This window comes from Panulirus ornatus, chromosome 35 (assembly GCF_036320965.1).
Source record: "Panulirus ornatus isolate Po-2019 chromosome 35, ASM3632096v1, whole genome shotgun sequence".
Classification (NCBI taxonomy): domain Eukaryota; kingdom Metazoa; phylum Arthropoda; class Malacostraca; order Decapoda; family Palinuridae; genus Panulirus; species Panulirus ornatus.
The window spans coordinates 15365526-15387196 of NC_092258.1; the positions used below are offsets into that span (position 1 = coordinate 15365526).

General features: G+C 42.1%; 1 protein-coding gene across 1 annotated transcript; it reads left to right on the forward strand.

Moving 5' to 3' along the window:
- The first annotated feature begins 1006 nt into the window (after positions 1 to 1006).
- LOC139760181 (uncharacterized) lies at positions 1007 to 20263 on the forward strand. The gene is made up of 2 exons (XM_071683117.1): positions 1007 to 5619; positions 8656 to 20263. The coding sequence occupies exon 2, from the start codon at positions 8759 to 8761 to the stop codon at positions 9347 to 9349; it is 591 nt and encodes a 196-aa protein (XP_071539218.1). The 5' UTR covers positions 1007 to 5619; positions 8656 to 8758; the 3' UTR covers positions 9350 to 20263.
- Positions 20264 to 21671: the final 1408 nt, after the last annotated feature.

Sequence of the window (21671 nt, forward strand, 5' to 3'; positions counted from 1 at the left end):
GTGTGCAAGGAATAGAGTGAACTGGAATGATGTGGTGTACTGGGGTCGAAGTGCTCTCAATGGATTGAACCAGGGCATGTGAAGCATCTGGGGTAATGGAGCTGTGGTTTCAGTGCATTATACATGACAGATAGATACTGAGTGTGAATGAATGTGGCTTTTGTTGTCTTTTCCTGGCGCTACCTCGTGCATGTGCAGGGGAAGGGGGGTGTCATTTCATGTGTGGTGGAGTGGCAACGGGAATGAATAAAGACAGCAAGTATGAATTATGTACATTGTATATATATTAGCGAGGTAGCGCAAGGAAACAGATGAAAGAATGGCCCAACCCACCCACATGCACATGTATATACATACATGTCCACACACGCACATATACATACCTATATATTTCACCGTATATTTACTTATTATACTTTGTCGCTGTCTCCCGCGTTAGTGAGGTAGCGCAAGGAAACAGACGAAAGAATGGCCCAACCCACCCACATACACATATAGATACATACACGTCCACACACGCTCATATACATACCTATACATCTCAACGTATGCATATATATACACAAACAGACATATACATATATACTTATGTACATAATTCATACTGTCTGCCCTTATTCATTCCCGTCGCCACCCTGCCATACATGAAATGAAAACCCCTTTCCCCTGCATGTGTGCGAGGTAGCGCTACTAAAAGACAACAAAGGCCACATTCGTTCACAGTCTCTAGTTGTCATGTATAATGCACCGAAACCACAGCTCCCTTTCCACATCCAGGCCCCACATTTCAACGTATATATATTTCTTTCTTTTCTTTCAAACTATTCGCCATTTCCCGCATTAGCGAGGTAGCGTTAAGAACAGAGGACTGGGCCTTTGAGGGAATACCCTCACCTGGCCCAATTCTCTGTTCCTTGTTTTGGAAAAAAAAAAAAAAACGAGAGGGGAGGATTTCCAGCCCCCCGCTCCCTCCCCTTTTAGTTGCCTTCTACGACACGCAGGGAATACGTGGGAAGTATTCTTAATCCCCTATCCCCAGGAAATGGCAATCAAGTATAATAAATGAAAAAAATAAATACTTTTATTTATATTTCATTATACTTGATCACAATTTTCTGTGTCGGCGATGTAGCGCCGGGAAACAGACGAAGAAGGACCCATCCACTTATATACACACATATATATATATATATATATTCCCTGGGGATAGGGGAGAAAGAATACTTCCCACGTATTCCCTGCGTGTCGTAGAAGGCGACTAAAAGGGGAGGGAGCGGGGGGCTGGAAATCCTCCCCTCTCATTTTTTTTAATTTTCCAAAAGAGGGAACAGAGAATTGGGCCAGGTGAGGGTATTCCCTCAAAGGCCCAGGCCTCTGTTCTTAACGCTACCTCGCTAATGCGGGAAATGGCGAATAGTTTGAAACGCTACCTCGCAAACGCGGGAGACAGCGACAAAGTATAAAAAAAAAAAAAAAAAAAAATATATATATATATTATCCCTGGGGATAGGGGAGCAAGAATACTTCCCACGTATTCCCTGCATGTCGTAGAAGGTGACTAAAAGGGGAGGGAGCGGGGGGCTGGAAATCCTCCCCTCTCATTTTTTTTTAATTTTCCAAAAGAAGGAACAGAGAATTGGGCCAGGTGAGGGTAGTCCCTCAAAGGCCCAGTCATCTGTTCTTAACGCTACCTCGCTAATGCGGGAAATGGCGAATAGTTTGAAAGAAAAGAAAGATATATATATATATATATATATATATATATATATATATATATATATATATATATATATATATATATATATATATCTTTTTTGCGCAATCCATCACTGATTCCCTAAATACATCCCATTCCTCCCCCACTCCCCTTACTTCCATTGTTTACACCTTTTTCTATTCTGTACTCAGTCTCTCCTGGTACTTCCTCACACAAGTCTCCTTCCCAAGCTCACTTACTCTCACCACCCTCTTCACCCCAACATTCACTCTTCTTTTCTGAAAACCCATACAAATCTTCACCTTAGCCTCCACAAGATAATGATCAGACATCCCTCCAGTTGCACCTCTCAGCACATTAACATCCAAAAGTCTCTCTTTCGCGCGCCTGTCAATTAACACGTAATCCAATAACGCTTTATTCCCTCAACTGCCACATTACTCACCTTTGCATTCAAATCACCCATCACTATAACCTGGTCTCGTGCATTAAAACCACTAACACACTCATTCAGCTGCTCCCAAAACACTTACCTCTCATGATCTTTCTTCTCATGCCCAGGTGATGGATTGCACAAAAGATGCTTGTGGCATGAGAAGAGTGGGAGGTGGGTTGATTAGAAAGGGTAGTGAGTGGTGGGATGAAGAAGTAAGATTATTAGTGAAAGAGAAGAGAGAGGCATTTGGACGATTTTTGCAGGGAAGAAATGCAATTGAGTGGGAGATGTATAAAAGAAAGAGACAGGAGGTCAAGAGAAAGGTGCAAGAGGTGAAAAAGAGGGCAAATAAGAGTTGGGGTGAGAGAGTATCATTAAATTTCAGGGAGAATAAAAAGATGTTCTGGAAGGAGGTAAATAAAGTGCGTAAGACAAGGGAGCAAATGGGAACTTCAGTGAAGGGTGCAAATGGGGAGGTGATAACAAGTAGTGGTGATGTGAGAAGGAGATGGAGTGAGTATTTTGAAGGTTTGTTGAATGTGTTTGATGATAGAGTGGCAGATATAGGGTGTTTTGGTCGAGGTGGTGTGCAAAGTGAGAGGGTTAGCGAAAATGATTTTGTAAGCAGAGAAGAGGTAGTAAAAGCTTTGCGGAAGATGAAAGCCGGCAAGGCAGCAGGTTTGGATGGTATTGCAGTGGAATTTATTAAAAAAAGGGGGTGACTGTATTATTGACTGGTTGGTAAGGTTATTTAATGTATGTATGACTCATGGTGAGGTGCCTGAGGATTGGCGGAATGCGTGCATAGTGCCATTGTACAAAGGCAAAGAGGATAAGAGTGAGTGCTCAAATTACAGAGGTATAAGTTTGTTGAGTGTTCCTGGTAAATTATATGGGAGGGTATTGATTGAGAGGGTGAAGGCATGTACAGAGCATCAGATTGGGGAAGAGCAGTGTGGTTTCAGAAGTGGTAGAGGATGTGTGGATCAGGTGTTTGCTTTGAAGAATGTATGTGAGAAATACTTAGAAAAGCAAATGGATTTGTATGTAGCATTTATGGATCTGGAGAAGGCATATGATAGAGTTGATAGAGATGCTCTGTGGAAGGTATTAAGATTATATGGTGTGGGAGGCAAGTTGTTAGAAGCTGTGAAAAGTTTTTATCGAGGATGTAAGGCATGTGTACGTGTAGGAAGAGAGGAAAGTGATTGGTTCTCAGTGAATGTAGGTTTGCGGCAGGGGTGTGTGATGTCTCCATGGTTGTTTAATTTGTTTATGGATGGGGTTGTTAGGGAGGTGAATGCAAGAGTTTTGGAAAGAGGGGCAAGTATGAAGTCTGTTGGGGATGAGAGAGCTTGGGAAGTGAGTCAGTTGTTGTTCGCTGATGATACAGCACTGGTGGCTGATTCATGTGAGAAACTGCACAAGCTGGTGACTGAGTTTGGTAAAGTGTGTGAAACAAGAAAGTTAAGAGTAAATGTGAATAAGAGCAAGGTTATTAGGTATAGTAGGGTTGAGGGTCAAGTCAATTGGGAGGTAAGTTTGAATGGAGAAAAACTGGAGGAAGTAAAGTGTTTTAGATATCTGGAAGTGGATCTGGCAGCGGATGGAACCATGGAAGCGGAAGTGGATCATAGGGTGGGGGAGGGGGCGAAAATTCTGGGAGCCTTGAAGAATGTGTGGAAGTCGAGAACATTATCTCGGAAAGCAAAAATGGGTATGTTTGAAGGAATAGTGGTTCCAACAATGGTGTATGGTTGCGAGGCATGGGCTATGGATAGAGTTGTGTGCAGGAGGATGGATGTGCTGGAGATGAGATGTTTGAGGACAATGTGTGGTGTGAGGTGGTTTGATCGAGTAAGTAACGTAAGGGTAAGAGAGATGTGTGGAAATAAAAAGAGCGTGGTTGAGAGAGCAGAAGAGGGTAAGAGAGATGTGTGGAAATAAAAAGAGCGTGGTTGAGAGAGCAGAAGAGGGTGTTTTGAAATGGTTTGGGCACATGGAGAGAATGAGTGAGGAAAGATTGACCAAGAGGATATATGTGTCGGAGGTGGAGGGAATGAGGAGAAGTGGGAGACCAAATTGGAGGTGGAAAGATGGAGTGAAAAAGATTTTGTGTGATCGGGGCCTGAACATGCAGGAGGGTGAAAGAAGGGCAAGGAATAGAGTGAATTGGATCGATGTGGTATACCGGGGTTGACGTGCTGTCAGTGGATTGAATCAGGGCATGTGAAGCGTCTGGGGTAAACCATGGAAAGCTGTGTAGGTATGTATATTTGTGTGTGTGGACGTGTATGTATATACATGTGTATGGGGGTGGGTTGGGCCATTTCTTTCGTCTGTTTCCTTGCGCTACCTCGCAAACGCGGGGAGACAGCGACAAAGTAAAAAAAAAAAAAATATATATATATACACATACACAGACATATGTACACATGTACATATTCATACTTGCTGCCCTCAGCCATTCCCATCGCCACCCTGCCACACATGAAATGACTACCCCCGCCCCTGCACGTGCATGAGGTAGCGCTAGGAAAAGACAACAAAGGCAACATTCATTCACATTCAGTCTCTAGCTGATATAGGCTGTTCTTTTTTCTCAAAATAGATAAGACAACCAGATTTAAAAGAGAACAGATTGGCCTTAAAATGACAAACCCTGTCACACACTGTTGAATAGGCCATATTGGTGGTAGCTGGTAACACCGTTCAGTATCATGGTCAACTTGACAGTATTCAGTTCTCTAACTTCTCTATTACTGTCTGGTGTCTACAAGTTAACTTAAAACAGCACAAGACTACAATTGGCCATGGTCCATGGAGCACCAAGACAAAGTTTTCAACTTTGAAATTGCTTTAGTGTCCAGCACTTCTGAGTCTCAGTTTGACCCTGTCTGTGGCAGAGACTTCCCAGTCATCTGATAGCCAGGTTGCCACTAGCCAGGTCTAGGAGCCTTTCCAAACCTTCTGGCCTGACTTGGAGCACTACTTCAAGCTAAGCCTTCAGGACAAGGACAACAATAAGATACTCCCTTTTGAGTGCCAAAAATGCCACCCAACCCAGAAAATTGTTATACGCCCCATCATGTGCCTTAATGATTTGAAGTCCCATGTCAAAAGATGCCATCCATCCTTAGCCATCCAGTTTGAGGAGGATATTAAGGCTGGCTCTGGCCGTGACAAAAATCACCGCCACCTTTCCTCTGGCAGCAGCAGCATGCACAGCTCTGGCACTGCCATATGCCAGAGAGGCCGTCTTTTCATCAACAACATACTTACGCTCCACGTGGTTGAGTCCAAGGAGTTTGTTGACCTGATCAGGACTCTCAGCTCAACAGGTGTCAGCATGTGCTGCCAGGTACATTGATGACAAACAACAGGCAGATGAGGAGGCCTTCATCAACATTTTTGATGGGCTGACATATTTGATGACCACTGCTGACTGTTGGACTGCTCATAAGAGGTAATTATCATTTATTTATTTATGAATTCTTGTACTAACTAGTACATTTGATGTAGTAGTAGAATGAATAATCATGCATATATAGTGAATATTACTGTTTTTAGTTATAAAACTTGATAATCACTTAACCGTTAATCATTACTAATCACAATTTGATAATGTTTCTTTTTAGAATATATATATATATTATTATATAATTACCAGGAATACTCAACAAACTTATACCTCTGTAATTTGAGCACTCACTCTTATCCCCTTTGCCTTTATACAATGGCACTATGCACGCATTCCGCCAATCCTCAGGCACCTCACCATGAATCATACATACATTAAATAACCTTACCAACCAGTCAGCAATACAGTCACCCCCTTTTTTAATAAATTCCACTGCAATACCATCCAAACTTGTTGCCTTGCCGGCTTTCATCTTCCGCAAAGCTTTTACTACTTCTTCTCTGTTTACCAAATCATTTTCCTTAACCCTCTCACTTTGCACACCACCTCGACCAAAACACCCTATATCTGCCACTCTATCATCAAACACATTCAACAAACCTTCAAAATACTCACTCCATCTCCTTCTCACATCACCACTACTTCTTATCACCTCCCCATTTGCACCCTTCACTGAAGTTCCCATTTGCTCCCTTGTCTTACGCACTTTATTTACCTCCTTCCAGAACATCTTTTTATTCTCCCTGAAATTTAATGATACTCTCTCACCCCAAATCTCATTTACCCTCTTTTTCACCTCTTGCACCTTTCTCTTGACCTCCTGTCTCTTTCTTTTATACGTCTCCCACTCATTTGCATTTTTTCCCTGCAAAAATCGTCCGAATGCCTCTCTCTTCTCTTTTACTAATAATCTTACTTCTTCATCCCACCACTCACTACCCTTTCTACTCAACCCACCTCCCACGCTTCTCATGCCACAAGCATCTTTTGCGCAAGCCATCACTGCTTCCCTAAATACATCCCATTCCTCCACCACTCCCCTTACCTCCTTTGTTCGCGGGAGACAGTGACAAAGCAAAATAAATAAATAAGAAATATTTTGCTTTGTCGCTGTCTCACGCGTTAGTGAGGTAGCGCAAGGAAACAGATGAAAGAATGGCCCAACCCACCTATATACACATGTATATACATACACGTCCACACATGCAAATATACATACCTATACATCTCAATGTATACATATATGTACACACACAGACATATACATTTATACACATGTACATAATTCATACTGTCTGCCTTTATTCATTCCCATCGCCACCTCGCCACACATGGAATAACAACCACCTCTCCCCTCATGTGTGCGAGGTAGCGCTAGGAAAAGACAACAAAGGCCCTATTCGTTCACACTCAGCCTCTAGCTGTCATGTAATAATGCACCGAAACCACAGCTCCCTTTCCACAGCCAGGCCCCACAGAACTTTCCATGGTTTACCCCAGACGCTTCACATGCCCTGGTTCAATCCATTGACAGCATGTCGACCCCGGTATACCACATTGTTCCAATTCACTCTATTCCTTGCACGCCTTTCACCCTTCTGCATGTTCAGGCCCCGATCACTCAAAATCTTTTTCACTCCATCTTTCCACCTCCAATTTGGTCTCCCACTTCTCTCGTTCCCTCCACCTCTGACACATATATCGTCTTGGTCAATCTTTCCTGACTCATTCTCTCCATGTGACCAAACCATTTCAAAACACCCTCTTCTGCTCTCTCAACCACACTCTTTTTTATTACCACACATCTCTCTTACCCTATTATTACTTACTCGATCAAACCACCTCACACCACATATTGTCCTCAAACATCTCATTTCCAGCACATCCACCCTCCTCTGCACAACTCTATCCATAGCCCACGCCTCGCAACCATACAACATTGTTGGAACCACTATTCCTTCAAACATACCCATTTTTGCTTTCCGAGATAATGTTCTCGCCTTCCACACATTCTTCAAGGCTCCCAGAATTTTCGCCCCCTCCCCCACCCTATGATTCACTTCCACTTCCATGGTTCCATCCACTGCCAAATCCACTCCCAGATACCTAAAACACTTCACTTCCTCCAGTTTTTCTTCATTCAAACTTGCCTCCCAATTGACTTGACCCTCAACCCTACTGTACCTAATAACCTTGCTCTTATTCACATTTACTCTCATCTTTCTTCTTTCACACACTTTACCAAACTCAGTCACCAGCTTGTGCCGTTCCTCATATGAATCTGCCACCAGCGCTGTATCATCGGCAAACAACAACTGACTCACTTCCCAAGCTCTCTCATCCACAACAGACTGTGTACTTGCCCCTCTTTCCAAAACTCTTGCATTCACCTCCCGACCCCATCCATAAACAAATTAAACAACCATGGAGACATCACACACCCCTGCCGCAAACCTACATTCACTGAGAACCAATCACTTTCCTCTCATCCCACACGTACACATGCCTTACATTCTCGATAAAAACTTTTCACTGCTTCTAACAACTTGCCTCCCACACCATATATTCTTAATACCTTCCACAGAGCATCTCTATCAACTCTATCATATGCCTTTTCCAGATCCATAAATGCTACATACATATCCATTTGCTTTTCTAAGTATTTCTCACATACATTCTTCAAAGCAGATACCTGATCCACACATCCTCTACCACTTCTGAAACCACACTGCTCTTCCCCAATCTGATGCTCTGTACATGCCTTCACCCTCTCAATCAATACCCTCCCATATAATTTCCCAGGAATACTGAAGAAACTTATACCTCTGTAATTTGAGCACTCACTCTTATCCCCTTTGCCTTTGTACAATGGCACTATGCAAGCATTCCGCCAATACTCAGGCACCCCACCATGAATCATACATACATTAAATAACCTTACCAACCAGTCAATTGCATAGATTAAACAGCTTTCATTCTAAAATGTTTGATATATAACTTAATCATCAGTGTATTATTCAATAATCACTTAATCACTATTATATAATGTATTAATCAATGATCACTTAATCTTTGTCTCAGCTCTTTCCTCAGCATGACAGCTCACTGGACTGACCCAGGGCCAGGGAAGCATGCTGTCCTCACTTGTACCCGTATGACTGGTTGCTACACTTAGTATGTTTAAATGGAGGCCATGGTCCAGGTCCATGAGTACTTCTACATTCAGGACAAGGTAGTCAGGACAACCACTGACAATGGGTCAAACTTTGTAAAGGCTTTCACCCATTATGGCAGTCAGGTGGATGTGTTGCCTGACCTCGACGATGTTGGCAGACTGCCTGAGGCCGGCTCACATAATGAGGAAGAGACAGATGAGGGTGACAACGCCATCAACATTGTAACCCTCAGTGAACTCCATCGTGAGGAACACGTGCATCCCAGTCTACTAGTCCACATGAGGAGTGCGGCTCACACCTTCAATCTGTTGGCCTCCGTGGACTTGGGCAAGGGCCTCCTCAAGCAAACGAGCTCTGCTATCACTGCCTTCAATGCCCTCAACAAGGTGGCCCACGGCAAGGCTCAGGCACTCTTCAATGCTCAGTGGAGGAGCCCTGAGATTGGCAACGCCATCAAGAAGGCACTGGGCAGGAGGCTGGTGGTCCCTGGGAAGACAAGATGGAACACCTTGTGCGATTCAATCATCGTCCTCATCATCCTGGCCACCAAGAAGGTTGAGCTCAACATGTTCCTTAACCACATGGAGAACCTAACCTAACCTAACCTAACCTAACCTAACCTAACCTAACCTAACCTAACCACATGGAGAACCTAACCTAACCTAACCTAACCTAACCTAACCTAACCTAACCACATGGAGAACCTAACCTAACTTAACCTAACCACATGGAGAGCATAACCTAACCTAACCACATGGAGAAGCTAACCTAACCTAACCTAACCTAACCGCATGGAGAACCTCTCAGCTTTCAATGACTTGGAGATATCCTTCCTGAAGGAGTGGGCCGGAGCCATGTCCCATGTGGCTAGCCATGTCCCATGTGGCTATCATTCATGACACCATCCAGGGGGAGAAGAATGCCTATATTGGACCCCTCCCCACACACACACACACACACACACACACACACACACACACACACACACACAGTGGCTATTACCCTCTTGAAGCTCAGGAACATGAGGAACAGCTTGGCCGTCTGCAAGCCACTTGCCAGTGCCATGGTAGCAGTCATCACCACCCAGTTCAACCACTACCTGAACGTGAGGGACTGCCTGCTGTCAGCTGCTGTCCACCCAAAGTTTTGGCTCCACTGGCTGCACATCTTCGAAAGCAATCTAACAATCTCTCTCAGGGCCGCCATGGAGGATGAGGTTGAGAAAGTACTAAGGGACTGGAATGGTGACAGAACCACCTGCTCCAGCAACAGCAGCATTCGGTCACTGTCATGCATGCCAGATGCCTCTAATGTCAAGCAGATGACCAAGAAACTTGTCAACACCTGGCTGGCTGTACACTGATGGGAAGGAGGGCATGGTTGACTCTGCTGCAGTGGAACAGCTTTTCTCTCTTGGCAAGAACAAAACTTTGATAAGTTGGTCCTCCTGAAGGGCAACCAGCACTTAGAGTGTGCGACTCAATACTCTAAAAAGACTCATTGTCATTATGTGATTATTATATCATCTTAAGTGTCAGTAATTAGAAATTATTTCTTTTTTTTTACATTTTGAGTTGACTAATTGAATTTTGAGTTGACTAATTGCTAATTCTGAGTTTGGGTATAAGTACTGTATCGTACTGTATGCTTAATAGTTTAATAGATATACTTAAATTTCTAACTTCCCATTCAGTTCCCTCTGTGATAATTATCTGGTAAATTTAGATTAAGTTCATGGTATTGGTTTGTTTACAAGGGTTTCAAAACAGTAGCTAATTGAATATGTATATAAAAAATTGGAATAATTGGTGTACATGGGGTGTTCAGTGTTGTAAATGGAAATGGTGAAGAGCTTGTAGACTTGTGTGCTGAAAAAGAACTGGTGATTGGGAATACCTGATTTAAAAAGAGATATATATATATAGGTATACGTATGTATGTAGGAGAGGTGGCCAGAGAGCGTTATGGGATTACGTGTTAATTGAGAGTCGTGTGAGAGAGACTTTTGGGTGTTCATGTGCTGAGAGGTGCAACTGAAGGGATGCCTGATCATTATCTTCTAGAGGCGAAGGTGAAGATTTGTAGAGGTTTTCAGAAAAGAAGAGAAAATGTTGGGGTGAAGAGAGTGGTGAGAGTAAGTGAGCTTGGGAAGGAGACTTGTGTGAGGAAATACCAGGAGAGACTGAGTACAGAATAGAAAAAGGTGAGAGGAAAGGACGTAAGTGGAGTGGGGGAGGAATGGGATGTATTTAGGGAAGCAGTGATGGCTTGGCCAAAAGATGCTTGTGGCATGAGAAGCGTGGGAGATGGGTAGATTAGAAAGGGTAGTGAGTAGTGGGATGAAGAAGTAAGATTATTAGTGAAAGGGAAGAGAGAGGCATTTGGACGATTTTTGCAGGGAAAGAGTGCAAATCACTGGGAGGTGTATAAGAGAAAGAGGCAAGAGGTCAAGAGAAAGGTGCAAGAGGTAAAAAAGAGGGCAAATGAGAGTTGAGGAGAGAGACTATCATTAAATTTTAGGGAGAATAAAAAGATGTTTTGGAAGGAGGTAAATAAAGTGCGTAAGACAAGAGAACAAATGGGAACATCAGTGAAAGGGGCTAATGGGGAGGTGATAACAAGTAGTGGTGATGTGAGAAGATGCAGTGAGTATTTTGAAGGTTTGTTGAGTGTGTTAGATGATACAGTGGCAGACATAGGGTGTTTTGGTCGAGGTGGTGTGCGGAGTGAATGTGTCAGGGAGAATGGTTTGGTAAACAGAAAAGAGGTAGTGAAAGCTTTGTGGAGGATGAAAGCCGGCAAGGCGGCGGGTTTGGATGGTATTGCAGTGGAATTTATTAAAAGAAGGGGGTGACTGTGTTGTTGACTGGTTGGTGAGGATATTCAGTGTATGTATGGCTCATGCTGAAGTGCCTGAGGATTGGCGGAATGCATGCATAGTGCCATTGTATAAAGGCAAAGGGGAAAAAGGTGAGTGTTCAAATTACAGAGGTATAAGTTTGTTGAGTATTCCTGAGAAATTATATGGGAGGGTATTGATTGAGAGGGTGAAGGCATGTACAGAGCATCAGATTGGGGAAGTGCAGTGTGGTTTCAGAAGTGGTAGAGGATGTGTGGATTAGGTGTTTGTTTTGAAGAATGTATGTGAGAAATACTTAGAAAAACAAATGGATTTGTATGTAGCATTTATGGATATGGAGAAGGCATATGATAGAGATGATAGAGATGCTCTGTGGAAGGTTTTAAGAATATATGGTGTGGGAGGCAAGTTGTTAGAGCAGTGAAAAGTTTCTATCGAGGATGTAAAGTATGTGTACGAGTAGCAAGAGAGGAAAGTGATTGGTTCTCAGTGTATGTTGGTTTGCGGCAGGGATGCGTGATGTCTCCATAGTTGTTTAATTTGTTTATGGATGGGGTTGTTAGGGAGGTGAATGCAAGAGTTTTGGAGAGAGAGGGGCAAGTATGCAGTCTGTTGTGGATGAGAGAGCTTAGGAAGTGAGTCAGTTGTTGTTCGTTGATGATACAGCCCTGGTGGCTGATTTGGGTAAGAAACTGCAGAAGCTGGTGATTGAGTTTGGTAAAGTATGTGAAAGAAGAAAGCTGAGAGTAAATGTGAATAAGAGCAAGGTTATTTGGTAGAGTTGGGTTGAGGGACAAGTCAACTGGGAGATAAGCTTGAACGGAGAAAAACTGGAGGAATTGAAGTGTTCTAGACATCTAGGAGTGGATATGGCAGCATATGGAACCATGGAAGTGGAAGTGAGTCACAGGGTGGGGAAGGGGGCGAAGGTTCTGGAAGCGCTGAAGAATGTGTGGAAGTTGAGAACATTATATCGGAAAGCAAAAACAACCATACAACAATGTTGTATGGTTGCAAGGCGTGGGCTATAGTTAGGATTGTGCGGAGGAGGGTGGATGTGTTGGAAATGAGATGTTTGAGGACAATATGTGGTGTGAGGTGGTTTGAATGAGTAAGTAATGAAAGGGTAAGAGAGATTTATTATTTATTTTATTTTGCTTTGTTGCTGTCTCCAGCATTAGCGAGGTAGCGCAAGGAAACAGATGAAAGAATGGTCCAACTCACCCACATACACATGTATATACATACACGTCCACACACGCAAATATACATACCTATACATCTCAACGTATACATATATATACACACACAGACATATACATATATACACATGTACATAATTCATACTGTCTGCCTTTATTCATTCCCATCGCCACCTCGCCACACATGAAATAACAACCCCCTCCCCCCTCATGTGTGCGAGGTAGCGCTAGGAAAAGACAACAAAGGCCACATTCGTTCACACTCAGTCTCTAGCTGTCATGTAATAATGCACCGAAACCACAGCTCCCTTTCCAAATCCAGGCCCCACAGAACTTTCCATGGTTTACCCCAGACGCTTCACATACCCTGGTTCAATCCATTGACAGCACGTTGACCCCGGTATACCACATCGTTCCAATTCACTCTATTCCTTGCACGCCTTTCACCCTCCTGCATGTTCAGGCCCCGATCACTCTAAATCTTTTTCACTCTATCTTTCCACCTCCACATTGGTCTCCCACTTCTCCTCGTTCCCTCCACCTCTGACATATATCGTCTTGGACAATCTTTCCTCACTCATTCTCTCCATGTGACCAAACCATTTCAAAACACCCTCTTCTGCTCTCTGAATCACACTCTTTTTATTACCACACATCTCTCTTACCCTATTATTACTTACTTGGTCAAACCATCTCACACCACATATTGTCCTCAAACATCTCATTTCCAGCACATCCACCCTCCTGGGCACAACTGTATCCACAGCCCACGCCTCGCAACCATATAACATTGTTGGAATCACTATTCCTTCAAACATGCCCATTTTTGCTTTCCGAGATAATGTTCTCGACTTCCACATATTCTTCAGCGCTCCCAGAGTTTTCGCCCCCTCAACCACCCTATGATTCATTTCCGTTTCCATGGTTCCATTCGCTGCCAAATCCACTCCCAGATATCTAAAACACTTCACTTCCTCCAGTTTTTCTCCATTCAAACTTACCTCCCAATTGACTTGACCCTCAACCCTACTATACCTATTAACCTTGCTCTTATTCGCATTTACTCTTAACTTTCTTCTTTCACACACTTTACCAAACTCAGTCACCAGCTTCTGCAGTTTCTCACATGAATCAGCCACCAGCACTGTATCATCAGCGAACAACAACTGACTCACTTCCCAAGCTCTCTCATCCACAACAGACTGCATACTTGCCCCTCTTTCCAAAACTTTTGCATTCACGTCCCTAGCAACCCCATCCATAAACAAACTAAACAACCATGGAGACATCACACACCCCTGCCGCAAACCTACATTCACTGAGAACCAATCACTTTCCTCTCTTCCTACACGTACACATGCCTTACATCCTCGATAAAAACTTTTCACTGCTTCTAACAACTTGCCTCTCACACCATATATTCTTAATACCTTCCACAGAGCATCTCTATCAACTCTATCATATGCCTTCTCCAGATCCATAAATGCTACATACAAATCCATTTGCTTTTCTAAGTATTTCTCATATACATTCTTCAAAGCAAACACCTAATCCACACATCCTGTACCACCTCTGAAACCACACTGCTCTCCCCAGCCTGATGCTCTGTACATGCCTTCACCCTCTCAATCAATACCCTCCCATATAATTTCCCAGGAATACTCAACAAACTTATACCTCTGTAATTTGAGCACTCACCTTTGTCCCCTTTGCCTTTGTACAATGGCACTGTGCAAGCATTCCGCCAATCCTCAGGCACCTCACCATGAATCATACATACATTAAGTAACCTTGCCAACCAGTCAACAATACAGTCACCACCTTTTTTAATAAATTCCACTGCAATACCATCCAAACCCGCTGCCTTGCCGGCTTTCATCTTTCGCTAATCTTTTACTACCTCTTCTCTGTTTACCAAACCATTTTCCCTAACCCTCTCACTTTCCACACCACCTCGACCAAAACACCCTATATCTGCCACTCTATCATCAAACACATTCAACAAACCTTCAAAATTCTCACTCCATCTCCTTCTCACATCACCACTACATATTTCCTGGGGATAGGGGAGAAAGAGTACTTCCCACACATTCCTCACGTGTCGTAGAAGGCGATTAAATGGGACGGGAGCGGGGGGCTAGAAACCCTCCCCTCCTTGTATTTTAACTTTCGAAAAGGGGAAACGGAAGGTAAGAGAGATATCTGGTAATAACTAGAGTGTGGCTGAGAGAGCAGAAGAGGGTGTATTGAAATGGTTTGGTCACATGGAGAGAATGATTGAGGAAAGATTGACAAAAGAGGATATATGTATCAGAGGTGGAGGGAAAGAGAAGTGGAAGACCAAATTGGAGGTGGAAGGATGGAGTGAGAAAGATTTTTAGCGATCGGGCCCTAAACATGCAGGAGGGTGAGAGGCATGCAAGGATTAGAGTGAATTGGAACGATGTGGTATACCGGGGTCGACGTGCCGTTAATGGATTGAACCAGGGCATGTGAAGCGTCTGGGGTAAATCATGGAAAGTTCTGTGGGGCCTGGATGTGGAAAGGGAGCTGTAGTTTCAGTGCATTATACATGACAGCTAGAGACTGAGTGTGAACGAATGTGGCCTTTGCTGTCTTTTCCTAGAGCTACCTCGCGAGTGTGCGGGATGAGGGGGTTGTCATTTCATGTGTGGCGGGGTGGCAGTGGGAATGAATAAAGGCAGCAAGCGTGAATTATGCGCATTTGTATATATGTATATGTCTGTGTATGTATATATTTGTATACATTGAAATGTATATGTATGTATATGTGAGTATGTGGACGTGTATGTATATACATGTGTATGTGGGTGGGTTGGGCCATTCTTTTGTCTGTTTCCTTGCGCTACCTCGCTAACAGCGGGAGACAGCGACAAAGTATAATAAAAGAAATAAATATGAATACTGTTAAGCAAAGAAGTTGCAAAACTTGTAGAAAATGCTTACTTATTCTTTAGCTTAAATGGGAATTTTCTATGGGTTTTGAAGCATTTTTCTTGTTTCTTAAGTTATCAAAAAGTTTTCATCATTGGATTATTGTTAACTTCCAACAACTAGGTATTAAAATTATCAGATTATCTTTAACGGACTTATAAATTGGGGTTATCGGATTATCGTTATCAAAGTATACTCTTTAGTTATTTATGCCCAACATTGATCTTTGCTAATTTGAAAAGACTGCACACTTTTGATTCGTCAGTTTCATTCAGGCACTTGAAAACTGTCGTCTTTGTCCCCACTTCTCGTGTGGACAAGTTTGTGGTCACAAATCTATACCTGTAACTCCTCTTCCTCATTTCACATGGTCTGTAAGACCTTCTCTGTCAGATCCTCTTCAGGTGTATATATCTTCATGCACATATTCTTCACCTATTCACTCAAAAGCAATTTTGATATTAACCAATAGACATTTTCCTTCCTTAAGATTTTCTTTTAATGGGGTAATTGGATTGTGTTGATCCCCAAGTCTGTTTCAGGAATGAATTGATGCACGTCTGATTTGTGCAAGTTTATAGTCATATTTTTTTTTTCACTATGTCCCATTCTCATTACGTCACATTTTGTTGGACTGAACTTCATTAACTGTTTATCTTAATCAACTTTGGAGTTTGTCTAAGTCTTTTGCAGGTTGACAGTCCTATTCATTCATAATGATTTTACCATCATTTGTAAAGATTCAGTTTTGACTCTTGTATTTCTGGGAGGTAATTTAAATGGGAATAAAAGTAGCTTGAAGTCTAAGCCGTTTGACTCACCACTGATCACACCAATCCAGTTAGAATGACATTTTGGATGTGCACTTGGTTCCAATCTTCTCATATTTAGATTTTTAACCTCTAGAAGAGTCTCTCTATTATACCTCCATGAAAATCCAGTGTCTTTACAAACTTCTTTGATGAGATTATATCAGATGCTCTCTGGCAGTCTATTAACACATGATCTAACCTTCCACCTCTTTGTTGTGGCCAAATCTGAATATCTAAAACTTTTGTTATGCTTGTGTTCTTTATCCCTGCTTCCTTTCAGTCACACAGCTTCTCCTTTGCAAGCATTTATCTGTTTCCTTTCTTCTTATCTTTTTCACCATTTTACAAACCACATTTAAGTTTTGGGTACTAATATTCAAATGCACTTTCTTAATTTACTTGTTTAGAAATGGACATGACATTTCCATGCTTTCATTGATTTTATAAGTATTTCCACTGGTCTGTTGGATGTTCCCATACATTCCTGAAGTGCATAATGAGAAATTTCATCAGATGCATTTGCTTGATATGGTTGAAGATCCTTCAATAGTCTAATATTATATAGCTTCCCTGATGATCACAATATTGTCCTGCTTTTGTTGGGGTATCATGTCACCCCCAGGGACTTTGTATTTAGTTCCTCTTAATATTTATCATCTTGTGTAACTCCACTCTCTGAATCGTTGAACATATCATTTGCTCCTTAGTTCTTTCACTACAGCACCTATCATCCGTTCCCTCTCTGGTAGGTTTTCTGTTATTCTGACTATGGCAGTGAATACATTTCTTATCTCCACATGCAAAAAATATAGAATTTGTATAGATGTAGTTGTCTAAACTGCTGCTGTGAGGAGTTCAATTGGTTATGAAAAGAAATGGACTGAACTAAGGCATGTGAAAGGTCTGGGAGAAACCATGGAAAGGTGTGTAAGGCCTGGATGTGGATAGGGAGCTTGAGACTGAGTGTGAACGAATGTGGCTATATTTGCCTGTTTCACTGGTGCTACCAAGCAGGGGGTAGCAGTGCTATTTGCTGTGAAGTGGGGTAGTGCCAGGAATGGATGAAGGCATGCAAGTATGAATATGTACATGTATATATATGTATGTCAGTTTGCGGCAGGGGTGTGTGATGTCTCCATGGTTGTTTAATTTGTTTATGGATGGGGTTGTTAGGGATTTGAATGCAAGAGTTTTGGAGAGAGGGGCAAGTATGCAGTCTGTTGTGGATGAGAGAGCTTGGGAAGTGAGTCATTTGTTGTTCACTGATGATACAACGCTGGTGGCTGATTCGGGTGAGAAACTACAGAAGCTGGTGACTGAGTTTGGTAAAGTGTGTGAAAGAAGAAAGCTGAGAGTGAATGTGAATAAGAGCAAGGTTATTAGGTACAGTAGGGTTGGGGGACAGGTCATTTGGGAGGTAAGTTTGAACAGAGAAAAACTGGAGGAAGTGAGGTATTTTAGATGTCTGTGAGTGGATTTAGCAGTGGATGGAACCATGGACACGTGAGTCATGGGTAGGGGAGGGGGCGAAAGTTCTGGAAGCGTTGAAGAATGTGTGGAAGGCGAGAACATTATCTCGGAAAGCAAAAATGGGTATGTTTGAAGGAATGGTAGTTCCAACAATGTTATATGGTTGCGAGGCGTGGGCTGTAGATAGGGTTGTGCGGAGGAGGGTGGATGTGCTGAAAATGAAATGTTTGAGGACAATATGTGGTGTGAGGTGGTTTGATCGAGTAAGTAATGAAAGGGTGAGAGAGATGTGTGGTAATAAAGAGAGTATGGTTGAGAGAGCAGAAGAGGGTGTATTGAAATTATATGGTCACATGGAGAGAATGAGTGAGGAAAGATTGACAAAGAGGATATATGTGTCAGAGGTGAAGGGAACGAGAAGTGGGAGACCAAGGATGGAGTGAAAAAAGATTTTGAACGATTGGGGCCTGAACATGCAGGAGGTTGAAAGGCGTGCAAGGAACAGAGTGAATTGAAACGATGTGATGTACCGGGGTCGACGTGCTGTCATTGGATTGAACCAAGACATGTGAAGCGTCTAAGGTAAACCATGGAAAGTTTTGTGGGGCTTGGATGTGGAAAGGGAGCTGTGGTTTTGGTGTATTATACATGACAGCCAGAGAATGAGTGTGAACGAATGTGGCCTTTGTTGTCTTTTCCTGGCGTTACCTCGCGCGCATGCAGTGGGAGAGGGTTGTCATTTCCTGTGTGGCATGGTGACGACGGGAATGAATAAAAGCAGCAAGTATGAATTATGTACATGTGTATATATGTATATGTCTGTCTATGTATATATATGTATACGTTGAAATGTATAGGTATATATATGTGTGTGTGGACGTGTATGTATATTCATGTTTATGTAGGTGGATTGGGCCATTCTTTCGCCTGTCTTCTTGTGCTACCTCGCTAACATGGGAGACAGCGACAAAATATAATAGATAATTGAATAAGTATCTGAATATATATTTTTATAAAAGAAAAGACAAATAGCTAGTCAATATATTTCATACAACTGTAGTAATAAGTAAGGGCAGGAAAAATTTATCTGAAATAGATTATCTCAAATATATAAGATATTTCAAATATCTTTTCCATAATGGAATTGCACATAGTAATATACATTTCATCATGTCATTTTACAATTTACACTTTTCATGAAAGTAATGTACATTTAGCAATTCATTTTATACTTCAACTGAAAATTTGTGATATTTTCCTATGCAGCATTTAGTATCCTGATTGTTTATTGTTGGTGTATTGTGTGCGCATCAAGTTCAGGTTTTTGTATTATTAAAACTCTTCCACTATCATGTATCATGTTAAAATACATTTACTTTTTACTTTATTTGGTAGTATCTATCAACTAAATTTCTATTTTTGATGTATCTGTCTATCTATATCTCTGATGGTCTTTCCCTCTAGGAACTCCCATAAAGGGAAGTAGCTACACCAAGAGATTACGTGCCTTCCTCACACTCACTCTTCCATGCATTCTTCCACCATTTCTTTCCCTCCAGTATTCCTCCCCTCCATCTTCCCATGTCACCACCGGTGGTCTTCCTCCCATATCTCCCCATGTCACGACCGGTGGTCTTCCTCTCATATCTCCCCATGTCACCACCGGTGGTCTTCCTCCCATATCTCCCCATGTCACGACCGGTGGTCTTCCTCCCATATCTCCCCATGTTATCACCGATGGTCTTCCTCTCATATCTTCCCATGTCACCACCGGTGGTCTTCCTCTCATATCTCCCCGTGTCACGACCGGTGGTCTTCCTCTCATATCTTCCCATGTCACCACCGGTGGTCTTCCTCTCATATCTCCCCATGTCACCACCGGTGGTCTTCCTCTCATATCTTCCCATGTCACCACCGATGGTCTTCCTCTCATATCTCCCCATGTCACCACCGGTGGTCTTCCTCCCATATCTCCCCATGTCACCACCGGTGGTCTTCCTCTCATATCAACCCCTTTAATTATAGTATCATACACTGGATTCTTGACCTCTGTCACCAAATACAGTCAAGACAACTCCTAAATACAGTCAAGACAGCTCCTAAATACAGACAAGACAACTCCTAAATACAGTCAAGACAACTCCTAAATACAGTCAAGACAGCTCCTAAATACAGTCAAGACAACTCCTAAATACAGTCAAGACAGCTCCTAAATACAGTCAAGACAACTCCTAAATACAGTCAAGACAGCTCCTAAATACAGTCGAGACAACTTCTAAATACAGTCAAGACAACTCCTAAATACAGTCAAGACAGCTCCTAAATACAGACAAGACAGCTCCTAAATACAGTCAAGACAACTCCTAAATACAGTCAAGACAACTCCTAAATACAGTCAAGACAACTCCTAAATACAGTCAAGACAACTCCTAAATACAGTCAAGACAGCTCCTAAATACAGTCAAGACAGCTCCTAAATACAGTCAAGAAAACTCCTAAAAACAGTCAAGACAACTCCTAAATACAGTCAAGACAGCTCCTAAATACACTCAAGACAGCTCCTAAATACAGACAAGACAACTCCTAAATACAGTCAAGACAACTCCTAAATACAGTCAAGACAGCTCCTAAATACAGTCAAGACAACTCCTAAATACAGTCAAGAAAACTCCTAAAAACAGTCAAGATAACTCCTAAATACAGTCAAGACAGCTCCTAAATACAGTCAAGACAACTGCTAAATACAGTCAAGACAACTCCTAAATACAGTCAAGACAACTCCTAAATACAGTCAAGACAACTAAATACAGTCAAGACAACTCCTAAATACAGTCAAGACAGCTCTAAATACAGTCAAGACAACTCCTAAATACAGTCAAGACAACTCCTAAATACAGTCAAGACAACTCCTAAATACAGTCAAGACAGCTCCTAAATACAGTCAAGACAGCTCCTAAATACAGTCAAGACAACTCCTAAATACAGTCAAGACAACTCCTAAATACAGTCAAGACAACTTCTAAATACAGTCAAGACAACTCCTAAATACAGTCAAGACAACTAAATACAGTCAAGACAACTCCTAAATACAGTCAAGACAACTAAATACAGTCAAGACAACTCCTAAATACAGTCAAGACAACTCCTAAATACAGTCAAGACAACTCTAAATACAGTCAAGACAGCTCCTAAATACAGTCAAGACAACTCCTAAATACAGTCAAGACAACTCCTAAATACAGTCAAGACAACTCCTAAATACAGTCAAGACAACTCCTAAATACAGTCAAGACAACTCCTAAATACAGTCAAGACAACTCCTAAATACAGTCAAGACAACTCCTAAATACAGTCAAGACAACTTCTAAATACAGTCAAGACAACTCCTAAATACAGTCAAGACAACTTCTAAATACAGTCAAGACAAATCTAAATACAGTCAAGACAACTCCTAAAAACAGTCAAGACAGCTCCTAAATACAGTCAAGACAACTTCTAAATACAGTCAAGACAACTCCTAAATACAGTCAAGACAGCTCCTAAATACAGTCAAGACAGCTCCTAAATACAGTCAAGACAGCTCCTAAATACAGTCAAGACAACTTCTAAATACAGTCAAGAT